The sequence below is a fragment of the Squalius cephalus genome (assembly GCF_949319135.1).
Source record: "Squalius cephalus genome assembly, chromosome: 12".
Lineage (NCBI taxonomy): Eukaryota > Metazoa > Chordata > Actinopteri > Cypriniformes > Leuciscidae > Squalius > Squalius cephalus.
In genome coordinates, this window is record NC_137133.1 from 11,444,441 (window position 1) to 11,464,655 (window position 20,215).

The 20,215-nt window shown below is 37.6% G+C and overlaps 1 protein-coding gene across 1 annotated transcript; it reads left to right on the plus strand.

Moving 5' to 3' along the window:
- Positions 1 to 773: 773 nt before the first annotated feature.
- Positions 774 to 18,808, plus strand: hif1ab (hypoxia inducible factor 1 subunit alpha b). The gene is made up of 15 exons (XM_079887847.1): positions 774 to 1,122; positions 8,758 to 8,948; positions 12,513 to 12,658; positions 12,745 to 12,829; positions 12,926 to 13,035; positions 13,351 to 13,553; positions 14,092 to 14,198; positions 14,360 to 14,507; positions 14,611 to 14,867; positions 15,953 to 16,179; positions 16,293 to 16,415; positions 16,502 to 16,833; positions 17,044 to 17,131; positions 17,389 to 17,506; positions 18,353 to 18,808. Exons 1-15 carry the CDS (start codon positions 1,091 to 1,093, stop codon positions 18,505 to 18,507), a joined length of 2,322 nt encoding a protein of 773 aa, XP_079743973.1. The 5' UTR covers positions 774 to 1,090; the 3' UTR covers positions 18,508 to 18,808.
- The last annotated feature ends 1,407 nt before the right edge of the window (positions 18,809 to 20,215 follow it).

The following is a 20,215-nucleotide window of genomic DNA, read 5'->3' on the forward strand; positions in this document are numbered from 1 at the left end:
AGGAATAACCTGGCTTATAACTGTGTGCATTTTTAAATAAAGATACTATAGAAAAGTAAGGTTTGTCAAGAAAGTTTTTGTTGGCTTGACAAGTCTTAGCTGACCATTTAAAATACTTTTTACAGTGCTGTACAGTCATAGATTACCAGGGTGTTGCAAGAGTGGTGTGGTTGGTTACCAGTATGTTCACTGTAAAAAATCTGCCTTCAATTTTTAAGTGCAATCAACTTGGATGTTTAAGTCACTTCAACTTAAATTATATTAAACTGACTTAAAAATTAGTGGCTATTTTTTATTTTGATGAGTTCAACCAATGTAACAACGTTGTCATCTTATTGATCATATATATATATATTTTACAGTGAGTGTTGTTAAACAGATGCTAGGGTTATTAGATGGCTGGTCGTTAGGTTATTTTAACTGAGTGTTCTGGCTGCTTGCTTCTAATGTGTTCTGTGTGGTTGCAGGCAATGTTAAGGTCTTCTTGCTGGTTACTGATGTAATTATTTTGGAAAACAATTGTCTTCAGTTACCTGATAATTATTATAATCTCAAAAAATAATAATAAAATATTAGACGTTTTATACTAAACAACACATCATTAACTGGACAAGGAAAAAAAAAACTTGTAGGATAAGCAAATAATTTAAATTTACTCGATCTGTGGTCAAATCAATAGTGGTGATTACATCACACCGTGGGGGTCGACTGCACTGCTAGTTGGATTGATGCCCCATCGGTGTGAAAGAGTTTTTGACGCGACACCGACGTCTGTGCGCGCTCCCGTCAGCGTGAACGCGCGGGCCACATAGAGAGTAGTAGGAGGCACGGCTAACTCTTTGTACCGACCAGAAGCTGCACCGATTGGGTGCCAGACAAATGATTTGACCTTCAGCGAACCGGAGGGTTGATCTCTACCGTTCTGACACTTTCAACACACCACACCGGACTTGAATCGGATAATTTTATCGCGTTTGCTCGGTTTCTTTTAGAAACATTTTTATTTGTTAGCAAGAGGTGGCCACGTCCTTGATTTTCTGGCCTCGCGGTTTGGAAAAACCTAACACATACTGAGTGGTTTTACCCAGGAATGGATACTGGAGTTGTCACTGAAAAGAAAAGGTAGGGATTCCCGTTTCTGTTTTATAGAAAGTGGTTGCTGAGCGGATTTTGTTATGTCTATGTAGTAAACAGACAGAAAGATCCTCATCCCCCGTCACACCGAATGTGTCGCCATTTTGTGTTGGATGGCAAACCAAACATTTACGAGCAAGTTTAAAGCACTCATACCGGCTATTTGTGTTTAAAAGCCTATTCGATATTTTTACAAACAATAAAAAGAGTGATATTTTTTGCTTTGTAACGCAATATTTGGCTTTATTTGAGGTAACAGAGTGTCTGTGGAAATAGGCTATGAAACTAGCGGTATGCTAACTTAAATTTCCACTGATTTATGGCTTAAACCGCTATAAACAGTTTATAGTAGTATAGACATACTTCAGTTTCATTGGGAGTGCATAAACAAACTGATTATATGTCAAATGAATGCTTGCAATAAGCACAAAATACATAGGCTACTCCGCTTCTTTTTCCATAGTGAAATGATCAGACAGCTGTAACTGTTAGGCTACGTCTATTATACTAGTGGAGTTAAATGGTATAATCTTTGTTCTTAGTTCAGTGGTTTGTACTTGACATTCTGGTATTGTGTACTTAAGCTCTGAATGTTTTTATGTCGTTTATTTGTGAGATAAAAGAGCCATGTGCTAGTAATGTGACTGATCCCTTCTTCACCCCTCAAACCACTTGACCCCACGGGTCACACCAACTCGTTGCCCTCGTTCAGCCAGCTCGTCTGGCATATTTGTTGATATAAGACTGGAAGCTGGAATTCATCCTTGGATTCTGCTGACACAGTGTCTTATTATTTGTCAGGACTGTCATCAGTGTGGGCTCAAAGTTTAGATGAGATGGAAAGAAGTGTTCTCATGTCATTGCTAAGTCTGGAAATAGTTGCTTGGTTTTTCTGTACTAGCTTAATGAATTCACAGGACGAATTAGACTGGCACTGTAGTTAAGCTAAGATACAGTCACAGTGTGCCAACATTTATTTTATGTTATGGTGTCAATTTGACCCTTTTTGATTTTTTAGAAGTACTGGTTGATAAACGTATAATTTATATAGATATATTGTTACTTTTCCCCATTTAGGTTCATTAGCAAGGTGTCAACACTTTGATGTGTTGTGGAATGGGTGTACAACATTTCTATTTAGATTTTTGATATCTCATCATTAGATCCAACCGTACTGACCCATAATAAACTTTTTTTGGGGATATATTTTGTTTTTTAGTCTTTCATATCTACCCTCTTTATATTTTATTCATTTGGAAGATGCTTTAATCCAATGAAACTTACACTGCATTGCATTGAAGGCGTACATTTTTATCAGCTCATACAGAATCATTCAGTTCGTTGGACTTCTCATGATCTTGGTATTGCTTCCATCTTGCTCTATTGTTTGAGCTTCAGGAAAGCACACAGAACTGCTTTTACATACTTCTGTTTAAAATGTTAAACTGTTTTTTTAGTGTTTTTTTTTTAGTTCAAAAGTAGTTACAGTAGTTATTTTTTTGTAATGTGTGAAGGAATATTAATTTTAAAGGTTTGCTGTTTTTTTTTGTCATAATGTGATTTTTGGTGAATTGTATTCAATCCTATAAGTGTCAATTTGATCTTACCCAGATTTTGAACATAATCTCATTTTTTATTTTTAGTTAAAACAATACAGTGTGATAGGCCCCATATAAAGTGAATAATAGGCTACCCTGTTTTCAGTGGCAATATTTTCCTGTCATGAATTTGGTTGGCATCCAAGTTCAAGCAACTACATGCTCTTCTCTCAAATCTTAATCACTCCCAGCATTGACGTCAATGCAACTTCCTGCCCAGTCTTGTGGCAAGACAGCTGCAAGTCCTCTATCAGTTTGAATGTTAAAATGGGTCCCTCTTATCATATTTTCTTGTTTTGGAGAAGGACTGGGCATTAAAACGATAATTATTATCGTGATGTAATTTTCCTCGATAAAACGATAACATGAGTTCGATAAATGTTAGAAATAATGTTTAATTACAATAATTTCTTTGGCCATATCGCCCAGCCCTTTTTTTGCATGTTTTTAAAATCCTCGGTTCAAGGGGATGTCTATCGATTCAGTCATTGTGTCTCAAGGTCTTGTATGTGATCTATATGAATCCAATTAGACTGGGAATCATGCCAACTTTTAGACTGGCATCAATTTTGGTTTACTGATCAGTGGTCAACAAGGTATTTTTAGGAGCTCAGAAGCCCTGTTCTTATATGGTAGGATTAGGCCATATATACGTTACACGCCACAGGCCTACAGTATGCTGAGCAGTTAGGGTGTGCAAAACTGTATCTTCCATACAAACTAGTCAGTAATTTGCATTATTAAAAATTTTTTCCTCAGAATTGGCTATTTATATCTCACAATTCTGACCTTTTTCTCAGAAATGCCAGTTTATATCTCGCAATTCTGACTCTTTTTTTTTTTTTTTCTAGATTGTAACATTTAGCCTAAATAGGCTATGTTCTGACTGTCAGAGCTGATAGTCTTGTAGGCAGTGCTTCAGGGAACCTGAGTTCGAGTCCCAGCTCGGGGTCCTTTCTTGATCCCAGTTAGAGATGTGATGGTGAGGAGTTTTCCCCTCTTTTTCCTCCTCGCTTTTACTGTACGGTTCGTGTCCACTGGCGCAGAGCAAGCGAGCGTTTTCAATTACGCTAATTCCTCTGGAACTTCCAAAGGAATGAACTGAAAACGCTTGCTCTGCTCACTTCGCACCAGTGGACACGCACCATAATGAACTCCCGTGCGGATTTTATTAGCGGCAATTGCTTGTTCATTATTCATTTTAATGAAAAACACAACAACAAAACAGTACAATGACAAACTCGCTTAAATAGGCACTTTTACATTTCGCTAGTTTGAAACCCAATCTTCCACAATCGTTTTGTCAGTCAAGATTTACACACACACATCTGACACACATTTGATCAACTCTTTACTTTCATTTAAGACTTCATTTAACTCATTTGAGTTATGCCACATGCTTTCTATGCGCACAAGCAGTGTGTGTGTCATACCGACAGGAGATTCACAGATGCGCGCCAGTACTGCACTGCATTCTCTCTTGTGTCTTATCGCGCTTGAATGGTTCAAAAGCATTTGCATAAGAGCGTGATCATATATTGACGCGCTAGCCAAAGGATGATGGAGAAAAATATGGATGCTGCGTTAATTGCGTCAAATATTTTTAACGTGTTAAACCGAAAAAAATTAATCTCATGCGTTAACGTGTTAATTTTGACAGCACAAATTAAAATAATATTAAATAACAATGTATTATTCTTTATTCAGTTCTATGCAACAGAAGCAGATTTAACATTTATTTTTTATAATTTTAACAGGACTGACGGTGGCGTTTCTGTAAAAAAAAAATACTACTACTAATTCTATTACTAATAACAATATAAACTGTGCTACGGTCTGATGAGCTGATGGGCTAATGAATATTAATCACTCACGTTGTCTGCGTTCGCTCAAAGTGATTTGCTGAAATTAAAACAGGGACAGTAATAGGTGAGTGCTAGCCAATGAGATTTCCATTTGTGCGTTAGTTCGCACACTACCGAAGAAATTGGCAGTGGCTTTTGCTTGCTTTTAAAGGCTGAACTCAGTTATTTTAACAGGAAAATACAACAAAGAGTATAATTTACATGTAGCGCGTAAATTCACACTAGAGTTTAACGTTGCATCAAATATGCTGCGCATCCATCGAGATGAATTGGAATAGTACAAAACTCAAGTGCTCAGTCAGAGTGTTCAGCGAGTGAAAATATAACTGTGTTAAACTTACACTTAGCCTCTAACTCAAACACTGGCTGGTGAAATCTAACATTTTATTAGCCAATGGCTAATGATGATAGCATGAAAATTTAGCTGCATATGCAAGTGACAATCCTCTACAATTTACTCGCATTGTAGAGGATTGATACTTGGCTTGCGATTCACATGGGTAAGGTACTTTGTACTGTGTGTGTACTGGGTTTATTACAACATAAACTTAGATAATTAAAAAAGAAATCAAACGGGCAATCAAGTTTTACCAGTCATTATAAACATGAGAAGCTGGTGATTGCTTTTGCAAATAGACAGAGAGAATACAACCAATTAAATTTGCATCAACAACAAATGCGGTTTCAGAACATGACGTAAGGTTATTATCAGTTTGCTTTATTTGCCATCTTGTCATCATGATGTGAAACACCCGTTTCAAAGGAAACGCTTGTATTGTTCTCTTCTTATTGCGTTTTAAAACCATACAATGCAACCTCATACTTATGCATTTACAGGTTAAAAAGCTTTCCTTTGCCAAAGGGGTCTTCCAGTTACTCTGAAAACTGTCAGAAATGTAGACATATTATTAAGAAGTCCATATATGGAACTTACAAGATGTACTGCGCACAGACACAAACAGGCTGAAAACTGCAATGAAATGCGCATATGAACAACCCCTGTGCACAAGGGTTTTCCTCTGTTTCTGGCCAAATGATTTCCGCTTTACTTCAGAGAGCGCTTTGATAGGGAGGATGGGAGCCTTCTGTCTCAAAATAGTTTTTTTCCTGTCAGGTCACTAGGCTGTCTTAACCGTTTTCCTTCCTTTGTCTTGCATGGCTTTGACAGTTTGACACAAGGCCTGCTCATTGTTTCTCATTGCTGCTTTGACCTTGAGCTCTTATGGGGAATAGGCCTATGTAGATTTGTTGGCAGTTGCACAGAGACCTCATTGGTCAATTCACTATTTGCTTGTCTTCAGTAAGAGTCAGAAGCCATTTTTGCAAATTCAGAACAATTCTTTTTTTATTCAATACTTTTAAAAATACTTTTAGACGTATTTAAGAGCTTCCCCTAATGTAATTTAGACTATTATTAGATCAACTTCCATGGGAATTAATTGAAAACGTTCGCTGTAACGACGCCCTGTTCCAGGAATGCTCTAATATTTTGTTGGTAATACCAGTTTGCAACAACTATTAGCCTAATTAACACTAAGTTGTTACCAACAAAATATTAGTGCATTCCTGGAACTGGGTGTCGTTACACTACATCCTTATGCATCGCTTTCTGCCAGGACTTTTACGGGATTTTCCCAAATCACGGAAGTGACCTCGACGTCCGGGTTTGCTATAGCATAAGCCATCAGGCAAGTGTTATTTATATAAACTCCTGATGTACTTACAAACTTTCCAATGCCTCGTTTTATGAGTACAGAACCTATTTGTACTACTGTAGAAGTTTGGTACCATACCGGGCATTATTAGTGGGGTAATTTACGAGATACAAACCAGGATCCATTAGTGCCTGCACTGAGCCATTCGGCTGATATCTCTAAATAAGCTCTAACTTTAATAATGTTCGACCAAGGGAAAAAAGCTTCTGGGGGGGGTGGGGGGTGGTTGGCTCGAGGTCATGGTGCAAAGAACCCTAGGTTGAAATTATTCCGAACCATACCTTTAATAATGTTTCCATATCTAATCTGAAGCTCGTTTGATGCTTAATATAGTGATAAAAATAGTGGTGCAGGTATGACATAACTTTGCAGGCCATAACACGCAAACAAGTTAGCATTTTTGCACTTCTGGTTCCATCATCCCGAAGTCAATGGGTTTTTGGTTAAATGGCTAAAATAAGGTCTGCAGTTAACACAAGTTTAAGACACTTTCACATTTTATTCTTTGACATAAAATACATCAGCATTACCCACTCGTGACTTTTTTTTAAGATGTTACGTGTCTTGAAAAAGGCGGTTGCTAACAAGTAGCTAAATGGGACTACAGAAACCGTAGAGGAGATTAAACGTCATCACACAGGTAAACTCAGTCCACTTTTACAGCCTCGTTATGCTTATATTTTTGCTCATATGAACTATTCTAACTCAAACTTTCTGGGAATTTTTTTCGGAAGTTTGGTGATGACATAGAGACAGAGCGTATTTAGGCCACGCCCACACCGGGGGGGAAAACAATCCAACCGACTCAATTGACTTTGCATTGCGAGAGGCTGCCTCCTTGTCATTTATGACTTATAACAAAAAACAAAACAATGTCTAAAAGCTGCTATGTGACAAGGTGTACAGCAAACAAGCTAAATAACCCAGAAATAAATTTGTATAAGCTCGACCTCAAAAAACGGTTGTTTCAGGACATAAAAGTGGATCAATTGAGACAGAGCGCAACTAGTTCTCGAACTACTCTGAGAACTACGCCCACTGGAACGTGACATGATATTGTAAAAAAATGCTACAGCTTAGCTTATTACAACTGACATTTGGATATTTGACTTACCAGTGACAAAATGTTTACCCATTCTTCCTGCTGATGCTTCACGTCTTATTGCCTGTATCCACTTTTGTCTCCTTAAAGGCTGGCTTTTACGGTTCGGAAGCTTATAAAAATTTATTTCTGTTTTTTTAGCTTGTTTGCTGTACACCTTGTCACACAGCAGCTTTTAGGCATTTTTCTGTCTTTTGTTATAGGCTAAGTCATAAATGACAAGGAGGCAGCCTCTCGCAATGCAAAGTCAATGGAGACCGTTGGATTGTTTTCCCCCCCGGTGGGCGTGGTCTTCAGATTATGATGCGTTGCGCTCTGTCTCTATTGAAGTAGAGCGACCGTGGTGTAGTTCGTTTATAGCTTACCTTTAGCTTTTTACTTCTTGCGACTGCATTTAGGCTTCAAAATTAGAAAGTTGGGTTAATATGTGAAAATGATCTTGATGGACAAAAAATGTGCAAGTATCATAGCCTAAACTTTTGTTGATCACAGAACTTTTTCGTTTTTGCGATAATCCAAAAAAATCCTATTGTGTTTTTGTCGAGGGAACCAGTGTGATGTTAACTGCCGGTTGGCATACAAAGTGACATCATCCCTGCACCAATTTAGTCAATTTTCCTTTGCGTCATGGCAGCTTTTGTTAACAGTGAACAACTTTCTATTACAGTAAATCATGAATGAACACCTGAGGGTATTAGTCTGTAAGGGAACTTTTGTTAAAGGGTGTGCATTACATAGCCTAGTTGCTCTTTGTTGCCCATAGTTTGGCTTGTTTTTTTTAGAGCCCTCCATTCTTGCGTTTAACTGAAACACGTATTAAATACGTGGGAGTCTGTCTTGTAGGTCCCAAAGGTAATAGATATGCTTCTTTAGAAATCATGATGAGATAGACACTAATTTTAGCAGGAAACTTTTTCATGGTGACCTATTTGTTAGGAAAGGGTTTATTTTCTCACCATTAACTGTTTATTGTCCAAATCCTGAACTTGCTTGTTTGTAACACCAGATGTTGCTTGTTTGTATGCTAAAATTTGTTCTTTGTAGTGCACCGAAAAGTTTATGCTGGGAAATCTGTAAACTGTCGGACACAACAACATTTACCACCGTTGGCTGACCTCCAAGGGCTGTAACTGTGTCTTTCACACTGTTCACACCCTTTCACCAGCCAGTCACATTGAGACTATCTGTCTGTCCTTTGACGCTGCAAGTTTTGACGCCATGCAAATGAGATTTTTTTTAAAAAGTAGACCTTGTTGCTGTCCTCAAGCATTAGCGCAGGATGTCTCTCTTTTCACAAACACAGAGCCAAACTAATGCCGCAATCTCCTCCCTTATTTTTCCAGGGTGAGCTCGGAGCGCAGGAAGGAGAAGTCCAGGGATGCAGCGAGATCTCGCAGGGGAAAGGAGTCCGAGGTGTTCTACGAGTTAGCGCACCAGCTTCCCCTGCCACACAATGTCACCTCCCACCTGGACAAAGCCTCCATCATGAGGCTGGCCATCAGCTATCTGCGCATGAGGAAGCTGCTCATCTCTGGTCAGTTCGCTGATATGAATATTTGTATCTAGAAGCGCATAAAATTTACACCGCATGCAAAACGGATTCAAAACCTTAGAGATACTGTAAACATGAAGCAAGGATGGAAATATGTACAATCTGCAGTCACTGGGGCAGTCCTCAGAGGGTGCATATTAGTACTAGTTTGTACCTTTTAGATATAATATGTATATCTGCATGATTAATCTAAATCAAACCAAAATCATGATTATGGCCAAGCACGATTATAAACCGCAATGTAATTAAATATACACTAGGGCTGTGCGATTTGGGGAAAATATCTAATTACGATTTTTCTGACAGATTTTTCGATTGCGATTTGATTTGCGATTTAATTTTGTCAAGTCAAGCTTCAGCTCAATATTCTCAATAGTGTGCAGCACACACTCTAAATTAAAGGAGTACAATATGCCTTTAACTTTAGACCCCTGCACTAACAGAAAGGTAGACAGCATCTACTAGACTACAAGGTACTGTTCATTTTGTCAGCTATTTTTCTTATTTAGTCTTAGTCCCGTCTCAAATGTACTTTTTATCATATTTCGTCAACCATGTCCTGTATTTGTTTAGTCTAGTTTTCGTCAATGAAAACTTCTTTCGTCCTGCTGCATAATGGTTAAATTGATTATCCCAATTATTTTGCTCAAAATTATAATCATAACGATTATTGTCATTTGAGAAATGTATTTCATCAGAATTATTGCACTTTAACCTATAAGCACAAATCAAGAGAATGTCAACCCATACACATGGTTTATTTGACCTCATCTAGTTTCCTGATTTATTATAGGCTATTTAATACAAATACTAGTTAAACAAGAAACTTATCTGTTTTTCTATTAAAACAACAGCAAAAAATACTTATTGTCATACAGAGCTGCATAAGTGCAGTTATTCAACAATCACAATTGTTGAGATCCATGTTAGGATTTATTGCAGTTCATCACTGAAAAGGTTAAATCACAGATTTAGTCGCTGCAAACAGCGCGAGCAGCTCATGACAGAGCACAGAGCGACTGAATGACACTTTCATTTAAGTAGAAAATCTCAAATGTAGAATGGAGATTGCTAAACTGCAGGTTACTTGTTTGTCTGTGTTTTCAGATCATCCGCGCTGCTTCAGCATTGTAGAGAGAGAGTGCGTGCGCATGGATGCGAGATTGCAAAGATTTAGTAAAACACCGGGTAGAAAACATGTTCTTTTAACAGAAAAGCTCTGATTGGGGGATTTAAATTGTTGAAATCTGCCAACCGCAAGCATGAATGCTCTTAGCGGCTTGTTAAAAATTTCTGTAATTTTTTTTGTAGTCTCTTTTTTTTTTTTTTTTTTTCTGACAAAAACAAGTGATTTTGGTCAAGATTTAGTTTTTAACTACATTTAGTCTTGTCTTTTTTTGTCAATGATAATGCATGTTTATTTAGTCACGGTTATCGTTTAATGACGTTGGTGTTGTCTCGTCGTAGTTATGGAAAAAAAGGTCGTCAACGAACATCTTTTGTCATAGATTTAGTTAACGAAATTAACACTGCTTTCTATCCAGTAGATGGTTAGCTTCTTTGGGGTAGAACAGAGGTACGCTCACTCAGTTGGTTTGTAAGACTGAGAGGACAAATAAAGAGGACAGTCATGCTTTTGCTCTGCGACATATTTTTCATATCACACCCTTTTGCGATTAGCTAATCGCAATGTTGATTAATCGTTCAGCCCTAATATACATGTTGCGTGTTTCAGAGTGAAGGGCGGCACTGTGTTCTTTTACACACAAGCAGCTCATGATCTGGTGTTTTCAGTGTCTCAGAGAGACTGTGTTTGCAGTAAATGCTGCTCGTCCGCTTCTGCTCTGAGTTTGGGTCAGGTATAATGTGCCGGTATTCGGTAATACGATATATCACGATAATGAACATGCACAATATTGTTATCGTGGGCACTTAAAAATATGGTGAATCATTATTACTAATTATTCAGATTTCTTGAGTGCATTTTAAGAATACTTTACCCATCAACCGTTTAAGATTCACAACACTGCTGTATGCTGTGTCAAAGAGGCACGCGCAGACTGATGTTAACAAGCACATGGCGGAATGAGAAGCACATGGCGGAACGAGTGAAGGAGATGCGCTGAATGAAAATGCACATTCACTCTCTGACAGCAGAGGCGTTGATGGAACAGCAGAAATGCAGTGGTTACCCCGTAAACAAAGCAGTTGCGCTACTACACTATTGAAATTTTTCAAAAATGTTGCATTGTATTTGCAATGATTGTGTGTTGTAGTGTTCATCACAGCACCAAATACTTAGTTATTTATTTTCAAACTTAAACATTTTGACATTTTAATCTGGACTACAACCTACATGCCCTAGATATTGACTGAATAAAACTGATTATTTTATTGTTCAGTCACACTTTACAATAAGGCACCATTATTTAACATTAGTTAATTCATTAGTTAACATAAACTGACAATGAAAAATACTTCTAGAGCATTTATTGATGTTAGTTAATTTAATTTCAACATTTATGAAACTCTTAAAATCAAAAGTTTTAACTATTATTTAATGGATCTGAGCTAACATTAACTAGCAGTTGTATTTTAACAAATAATTATTCTTTTACAAATAATAATAACTTCTGCAGCAAATGTAGTTCTTGCTCATTGTTAATATGTTAATGCATGAACTAACGTTAACTAATGAGACCTTATTGTAAAGTGTTATTGTTTTAGGTAAGCTTTTAATGAAATTAAGACAGCCGTAATATATAGTATTGTAATTTTACAGTTGTACTGTAAAAAAGTTTTTATAATTATTATTACTATTAACTTTATTAATGTAATTTTTAAAATGCTTAATTATTTTAATTGTAATTAATATTACAATAGTAGTATTTCTTATTTTCAATTCACATTTTTTGTATAGCACTTTTCACAATACATAGTTTCAAAGCAGCTTTATAGAAAATGCATGTCTACATTACAATTTAGAGTGTTCTGCTATCAGAGGTGACTGGGTCTAATTATGCATTTCAGAAATGTACATATACAAATCACACAGTTAGCCAACATTGCATTAAAGGCAGAAAACAATGAGCTCATTAAAGTAGTGAATACATGTTAACAAATGATTAGGATATTGTCTAATATTTTTTTATTTAGTTGCAATAATAATAATAATAATAATTATTGTAATTGCCAAATTGTAAGTTATCACAAAATAATGCAATTCAATTTTTTCCCCACAAACTGTCCTATTATGTCCCTTATGTACGGGTGCCTATTAGTACCAGTATGCACCCTTTAGATTCTGTGTAACTTATCTACCTCTCAAGAGTACATATTAATGCTAGGTACTATAGTGCCCCCTTTAGGTATTAACATGTACCTTATCTTCCCCTCAAGGGTGCATTACAGTACTGGTGTGTACATTTTATGTATATGCATCCTGCTGTTGTAACTGTAAATGTGCCATATTTTCTGAGAGTGTGTAAAGGCATAATGTGCCACTATGACTTTACATGGTTAGATTGCTGTTGTTTGACTGTGCAGATGACTCGGAGAAAGAAAATGAGCTGGAGAGTCAGCTGAATGGTTTTTATCTGAAGGCCCTGGAGGGTTTCCTCATGGTGCTATCTGAGGATGGAGACATGGTTTATCTCTCTGAGAATGTCAGCAAGAGCATGGGCCTTACACAGGTAGCCAGATGTTTACGTTTTAGTCTGTGCTGTTTAGATTTAAAGCTTATGGTGTAGCTAACTATCTCTGCACTCTTTTCTCTCAGTTTGATCTGACCGGTCACAGCGTCTTTGAATTTTCACACCCATGTGACCATGAGGAGTTGAGAGAGATGCTGGTCCATAGGACAGGTTAGTCACGCATGGTAAAAATATTTTCTCTGCAGATAAATGCATCAGCGATTAATAAAAAAAATGCATTAACTGAATTTTTTTGTCGATGTTTAGGATCCAAAAAGACCAAGGAACAAAACACAGAGCGCAGCTTCTTCCTGCGTATGAAGTGCACTCTCACTAGCAGAGGACGTACTGTCAATATCAAGTCTGCTACGTGGAAGGTGAGATGTCGGAATTGATGCAGTTTTCACACTAATCTCTTAGCTTATATATGGTTTTCCCCTTTAGCTTTACCCTTTCCTGGTAGATTTTTAGGTATTTGTTTTAGAAGATAAGATTGTATTTCCCTGACTTAATTTTAAATGGTTCATTAATTTTGGTGACATTACAAGAATACACAAAATGTAACAAGGAAGAAGGAAAGGAAACTGGCTTGAGTCCTATTGTGCACTGTGCATCCTTTAAATTATTTTTATGCATGTCTGACTTGCTATAAATGGACTGCAATAGTTTCGCCCTTCTCTCTCCTGCTACAGGTTCTTCACTGCGCTGGTCATGTCCGTTTGCAGGAGCGCAGCGAGAGTTTGGAGGACTCTGGCTTTAAAGAGCCCCCTCTGACTTACCTTGTGCTCATCTGTGAGCCCATTCCTCATCCCTCAAACATCGAGGTGCCTCTGGACAGCAAGACCTTCCTTAGCCGTCACACTCTGGACATGAAGTTCTCGTACTGTGATGAAAGGTTAGCAGAGAGATGTAATGCTCTTATATGCACAAAACTATAAGCAAATTTCCCCCAGATTAGGTGATAGACAGATTGGCAGACATCATCTTTTCATTCTTCCCTTTATTTTGTTTTCGTGTGAATGGTTTTGCCTTCCCCACTTCACATTTGTCTTTTCTTTTTGGGTTTGGGTTTACCTTGATGGTATCTATACCTAGCAATGAATGTTGTGAATACCAATGAGTTGTTTACATCTCTTTGAATAAAAGCAATGCTGCAGAACTGGTCTAGCATGCCAAAGAACAAAAGCCTGTATTCTGTACTTTTACGAATGTAATTATCGCCACCTAGTGGCAGAAGCCAGTGTTTTATTTTAAGCCTCTGCTAACCGTGAAGCTGTGAAAGTGACTCGGCTTCGGAGTAGCTAGAAATGCTGAACTGTTTTGTTTTGAGCAGTGTTGTTGTTATTCTTACCTAAAACTATTAACTAACCATTTAATTAAATATTTTAGTATGTTGCTACTTAATTCACACACAATCTGGCTCTTTCCCAAAGGATCACAGAGCTGATGGGATATGAGCCAGATGATCTGCTGAACAGGTCAGTGTACGAATACTATCATGCCCTGGATTCAGATCACCTCACCAAGACTCATCAGAACCGTGAGTATCTGGATTTAGATAATTATTGGCCATAGTTTACTAATTTAGTACAGGTGACAATGTCTACCTGATCATGTTAGAGGTTTTACTTCAACATGCAAAACTGCTACAAAAGATGTCTTGTGAAATAATTCTAATTGGAGAATGTTATTTTTTTCCAGTGTTCGCAAAGGGCCAGGCTACCACAAGCCAGTACCGCATGATGGCTAAGAAAGGCGGTTTTGTTTGGGTGGAGACTCAGGCCACCGTTATCTACAACCCCAAGAATTCACAGCCACAGTGCATTGTGTGCGTCAACTTCGTTCTCAGGTACGGATCCAGTTTTGTTTCATTTTTAGTGGATCAGCATTTTTATAGAGACCAAAGTGCGTCTGTGATCATATCTCTAACTTAACTGTTCTGTCCCGTCCAGTGGCATTGTGGAGGGGGACGTTGTCCTGTCCCTGCAGCAGACCATGACAGAGCCCAAGGCTGTAGAGAAAGAGAGCCAGGAAATGAAAGATGAGGCCTCTGAGGTGGACATGCTCAAACTCTTCAAGACAGATAGCCTCAAGTGCCCCATGGAGAGCTCTGACCTTTATGAGAAGCTAAAAGCAGAGCCTGAAGCCCTCACTGTGTTGGCACCTGCAGCAGGAGACGTCATCATCTCTTTGGACTTCAACAACTCAGGTGCTTTCTGGTGGATGGTTACATTTTTTAAATGGAACAGATTAAGCTTTGCTCACTTTAACAGCAACTTGCAATAATCGGAGGTCATTCGCTTTTATTGAGAGCTGGCGGTTCAAGTCAACTTGAGCAAAGAGCGAGTATTTATTATTATATTTAATATTCATTTTAATTGTTCTCATCTCGTTTAGCCATAGATGACATTCATGCATTTTGTATGAACGCTTCCCCTCCATATTGTTGGTTTTTAGAGTTACAAAAAGTGTAATTCAAAATAAAATGACATTAATGATATATGGTTTGTGACCTAGAGTTATGCTATCTTGTGCAGCCCACAAGTACTGTAAGACAACCAGAATTTGAAGAACGCATATTTGCGATCGACAGCTAGTTGGTGACCAGCAGTGTCTGACACTGTCATGTGTACATATACAACCATTCAAAAGTTTGAGGTCAGTAAGATTTTATTTTGTGAAGTCTTTGAAAGAAGTCGCTTATGCAGTTATGCATTCTCAAGGCTGTATTTATTTGACAGTAATATTGTGTCAAATAAATATAAAACAGTAATATTATGACATATTATTTTAATTTAAATAAAATAACTTTTCTGTTTTAATATATAATTAAAATGTAATTAACTCTTGTGATGACAAAGCTGAATTTTCCGCAGCTATTACTCCAGTTTTCAGTATCATATGATCCTTCAGAAATCATTCTAATATGTTGATGTTTGGTGCACAAGAAACATTTCTTATCAATTTCGAAAAACATTGAACAGCGTTTATTCGAAATATAAATCTTTTGTAACAGTGTAAAAGTCCAAGTTATTTCCAAAAAAATATCTTCCTGACCCCAAACCTTTTGAATGGTAGTGTACCATTACATAACCAAATGTGTTTGATTGTGTGTGTTTGAGCTTTTTAATCTTTTAAAGATAGAAACATGTACAAAGACATTAACTAATCCTCTTAGACTGTTTGAGAAATATGGATTCATGATCTTATTGTTGTAAGAAATTAAATAATAAATATACACACAATTCCTTGGTGTGCTGCTAATAATAATTAAGAGTATTCAATTCCCTCCAGACTCTGAGATGCAGCTGCGGAAGGAGGTGCCCCTCTACAATGATGTTATGCTGCCCTCCAGCAGTGAGAAACTGCCCATCAGTCTGTCTGCTCTGACACCCAGTGACTCCAGCCCAGTTCTGTCCAAACTAGAGTCCGGAGCAGAGGACTTCCCTTTCAGCTCTGCCTCTGATTGTGTTCCAGACTCCACAAACAAACTCTCCACATCTGGACTCCTCTCCTCGGGGGTAAAGACAAATTAAACACTTTGTCATTCATTTCAAAATGATTGCTTATTTTTAAGGGCTAATGAGATTCTATGTCTCTCAAAGATGTGCTTTAGCTTTTTTTTTGTTCTTAGCCCAACAGCCCCATGGATTACTGTTTCCAAGTGGAGTCCGACATCAGTTCTGAATTCAAACTGGACCTGGTTGAAAAGCTGTTTGCTATTGATACCGAGGCAAAGACCCCCTTTAACTCCCAGGTAAACCTTTATCTGCCATATCTCTCTCTCTGTGGTCATTTATGCATTTGCATACACTTCAGAACACACATTTCTGTGACCTCTAGGCCATGGGGGATCTCGACCTAGAAATGCTGGCTCCATACATCCCAATGGATGATGACTTCCAGCTGCGCACCCCCTCTCCATTGGATCCGCTCCCCTCCAGCTCTCTCTCTGTTTCAGCCATGAGCTCCCTGTTCCAGCCCTTACCCTCCCCAGCATCTCCAGCCTCTTCCTCCAGCAGCGCAGTGACGCAGGAGCCATCATCACGGGCCCCTTCACCTCTGCATCAGCTGCAGGAGGTGTGCAGCGCTCCCGTCTCGCCCTTCAGCGGCAGTCGGGACGCTTCCCCGGCTCGATCCCCCACCCCACAGAGCAGCAATCAGCTCAATAACAGGTAAAGCTCTCGTTGGCACAACTACCTGCTGGCATCATTAACAATCGATTTGCACAGGGATCAGATAGCTGATCCGTATTAAACTTTAAGTAGATTGGAGTCGAGCCAAAACAGTTCTTTCATGAGCATAAGAGCTTTGATTTGGACTTACTTTTTGATGACAATAATTGTAGATTATCTGATCTTCTGTCTGTTGCTCCAATTTCTCAGAGAGCTGTCTCCAAAGATGTTAGCCATCCAGAATGTCCAACGTAAGAGAAAACTGGAAGTGACATCTCTTTCTGAGGCTGTTGGACTGGTCAGTATGTTATTAGATTTTATACACAGATTGTATGTAAAGATGCATATAAAAGTACTTTATTTTTTAAATATTATTTTTAATATTAATATTGTATTACATTTGTTTTATGCACTATATATTCCAGGTTTAGGTTTTTTTTTTTTTTGCATATATTTTTAACTTAAAAGGAAACATGGCTGACAAATAAGTGATCTTTTTGAGATCTGTTTTCTATGTAACAGCCATGCTAATGGCCACTCTACTATTTCCCGCAGGGTGCTTTGCTTCAGAGTGTGGACAGTGCTATCGAGCCTGGAAAAAGGGCAAAGGTTTTAGAAGTTAAAGGATCGAGTGTGCTCGGGGGGGACAAAACCATTCTTATACTGCCCTCTGGTGAGTGACGAGACCATCATCATTGTACCATCTATTTTATGGAATTTTAAAGTCGGCATGAAACGGAAGTTGCGATTAGTCTTTTCTTCCCTATTGTGACATATATCAGAGTAAAATGACTTCTGGAATGAGAAAAAAAATGTAAGGCGAGACTTGATTTCGTCCTTCGGGAAATGATTGGATCGTAGGAAGTTGCCAGTCTGCAGTCAGTGGTGAATATTTAGCCCAGCCCTCCACGAGATTTATAGATTACGAGTGCACATACATTTGAAAAAAAAAAGTAATAATGCATGGATAAATTATTTATAATAAACACTTTAAATGCGCTCTACTAATAAAAGCAATACTATTTTGCCGTGTATACACAGTTATAAGTAGGGCTGTCACGATTCCTCCACTAAATTTGAGTAGTCAATTAAAAAAAATAGTCAATTAAAATTTACCAGTGTCGAGTAACCAGCAAAATACTGGAAGTGGCGAATTCCACAGACGGGAATCCATGAACCGCCTCATTCGACCTTTTTCTAAGGCTGCACTATAGATTAAAACCATTTAGATCATAATATAGGCAGCATAGTGCTGTTATTAATTAATATGCACTTTAATTATTTACATGCGTGTAGGTAAAAAAATAATAATAATAATTTCTTATTTCAAAATATATCGAAAGCACTATTGTGTAACCAAGATGATGAAAACCATATTCATGATCATGATTTAAATATCAAGATATCTGTTGAAAAAAATGACGTATATTTAGTATGGCACTTTTTATTTGAAGGTAACACTTGAGAATTTTTCTTTGAATCTTAGCGTGTTGTTGTATTCTTTCCCCTCTGACTGTAGATGTGGCCAGTCGTCTGTTGTGCAGTTCTCTGGAGAGCAGCGGCGGGCTGCCTCAGCTAACACGTTATGACTGCGAAGTCAACGCTCCTGTGCAGGACCGCCATCATCTGCTCCAGGGAGAGGAGCTCCTGCGTGCTTTGGACCAAGTCAACTGAACTCTGCTGTGTTTAGCCATTCTGGACATTGCACCCCTCTCTCGCCCCTTGACCCCTGAAATCTGCCTCCATATGTCTCCTTTTATTCCAAACCCCATTTATTCTCTATAAACCCCAGTGTTTTAAAAATGTAATGAATGACCTGCACCTTATATTGATCCTGTCAGTGATGCGAAGAGGAGCCCAGAGGGAGTCCATCCATCCCAGTGTGTAGAGGGCCTGGAGACAGAGAAGCGTAATGTAACTTTACAGTGGCATCACAAGAGTTAAGAGCCTTAATGTGAAATTCAAAACTTGCCCTGACACCGATGCGTGCAATCTCACACACTCCCTCTGGATTCCCTACTTTCACCTAAAACAAAACCTCCCGTTGTGTTTTATCCCCCCCAAAGTGTGTGTATTGTAGCTACAGTCGCACAATAATCTATTTTCTTAAGACAGAATACCAGCAGTCCATGCAATATACAAAACCATTTTTACAAATATGTACTTTTAATGAAAGATTGAACAATTTATTTTTTCTCTGTTTTGTTGTGTAACGGTTACGTAAGAGCTCTGTGTGTGCACTCATAGGCTCAATGGTTAAACGCTGTTGTATGTTTGTGAGTGTTGCTTTTCATTGCATTGATATTTACTTGCATACCTTTGAGTTTTCTCTTGAACAGCACATATGAATTGTAAAAGAGACAAAGTAATGGAGAATGTGCAAAAAAAAAGGGAATTTACAATCATGGTATGATGTTCTCATGATGGGTTTTCTCATGAAGAGGTTAAAACAGATTTATAGTTTAATTATGCAATAGATTTTTATATTTTTAGTGTTCATTTTTATTTCTGTTTAGTTCCCTATGTGGTAGATTCTTAATGCTTGCAAGAAGCTTGTAACCATTTTTCTGCTTCATGAGCAGTTTTAGATCATGCAAAGCTGATGTATCATTTGTCCCAGTTTTACAAGTATTTATGATGGCATTAGAACACAAATGCTTAGTTTTAAGTAAGACAATATTTGTTTTCATTTATGCTTTCAGATTAATTCAGCCTGTTGACAATGTCCTGCAAGTATTTTATGACCTTTTATCTCGTTTTTCAATAGGAAAGACATTTTCTTTTTATGTTATTGTAATCTTCTGTTCAGTTATCTCTGCAGTCTCCAGTCTTCTCCTTTATTCTCTTAACACTAAATGTATTGTTTCTTGCATAAATCAGTAAAAGACAATTGTGGACCAGAATTTTGTGGTGCATGTTTCAATTGACATACCACTTTATAATATATATATATATTAAATCTGGATCTATTAAGTTATTCAGAAGTACATTAAAATGTAATTCATATGTGACTTGAATACACTTCTATGATGAACATTCTTTCATTTTCTGAATTAATATTTTTAAGTTAAAAAGTTAAAACTGCTTTGTTTTACAATATGATTTTTTTGTGTGTGTTTAAGAAAAGAAAAAAAAGTTGTATTTTTTAAATAATATAATTGTAAATATATGCTGAAAGCCATTGTAAGAAGCACTGGAAACCTTAAGATTTTTTTTTTTTACAATTGCATACAAGGCCATTTTTATAATACAGTTTTTCACAAACACTAAACTCCATTCTCTGAACCAAATTCTCAAAGGCCTAAACTGACTCGAATAAATCACTCTTTCTGCAAAACCTTAAACAAGTTCAGGCGGTTAGACACCATTTGCAATCTCATGC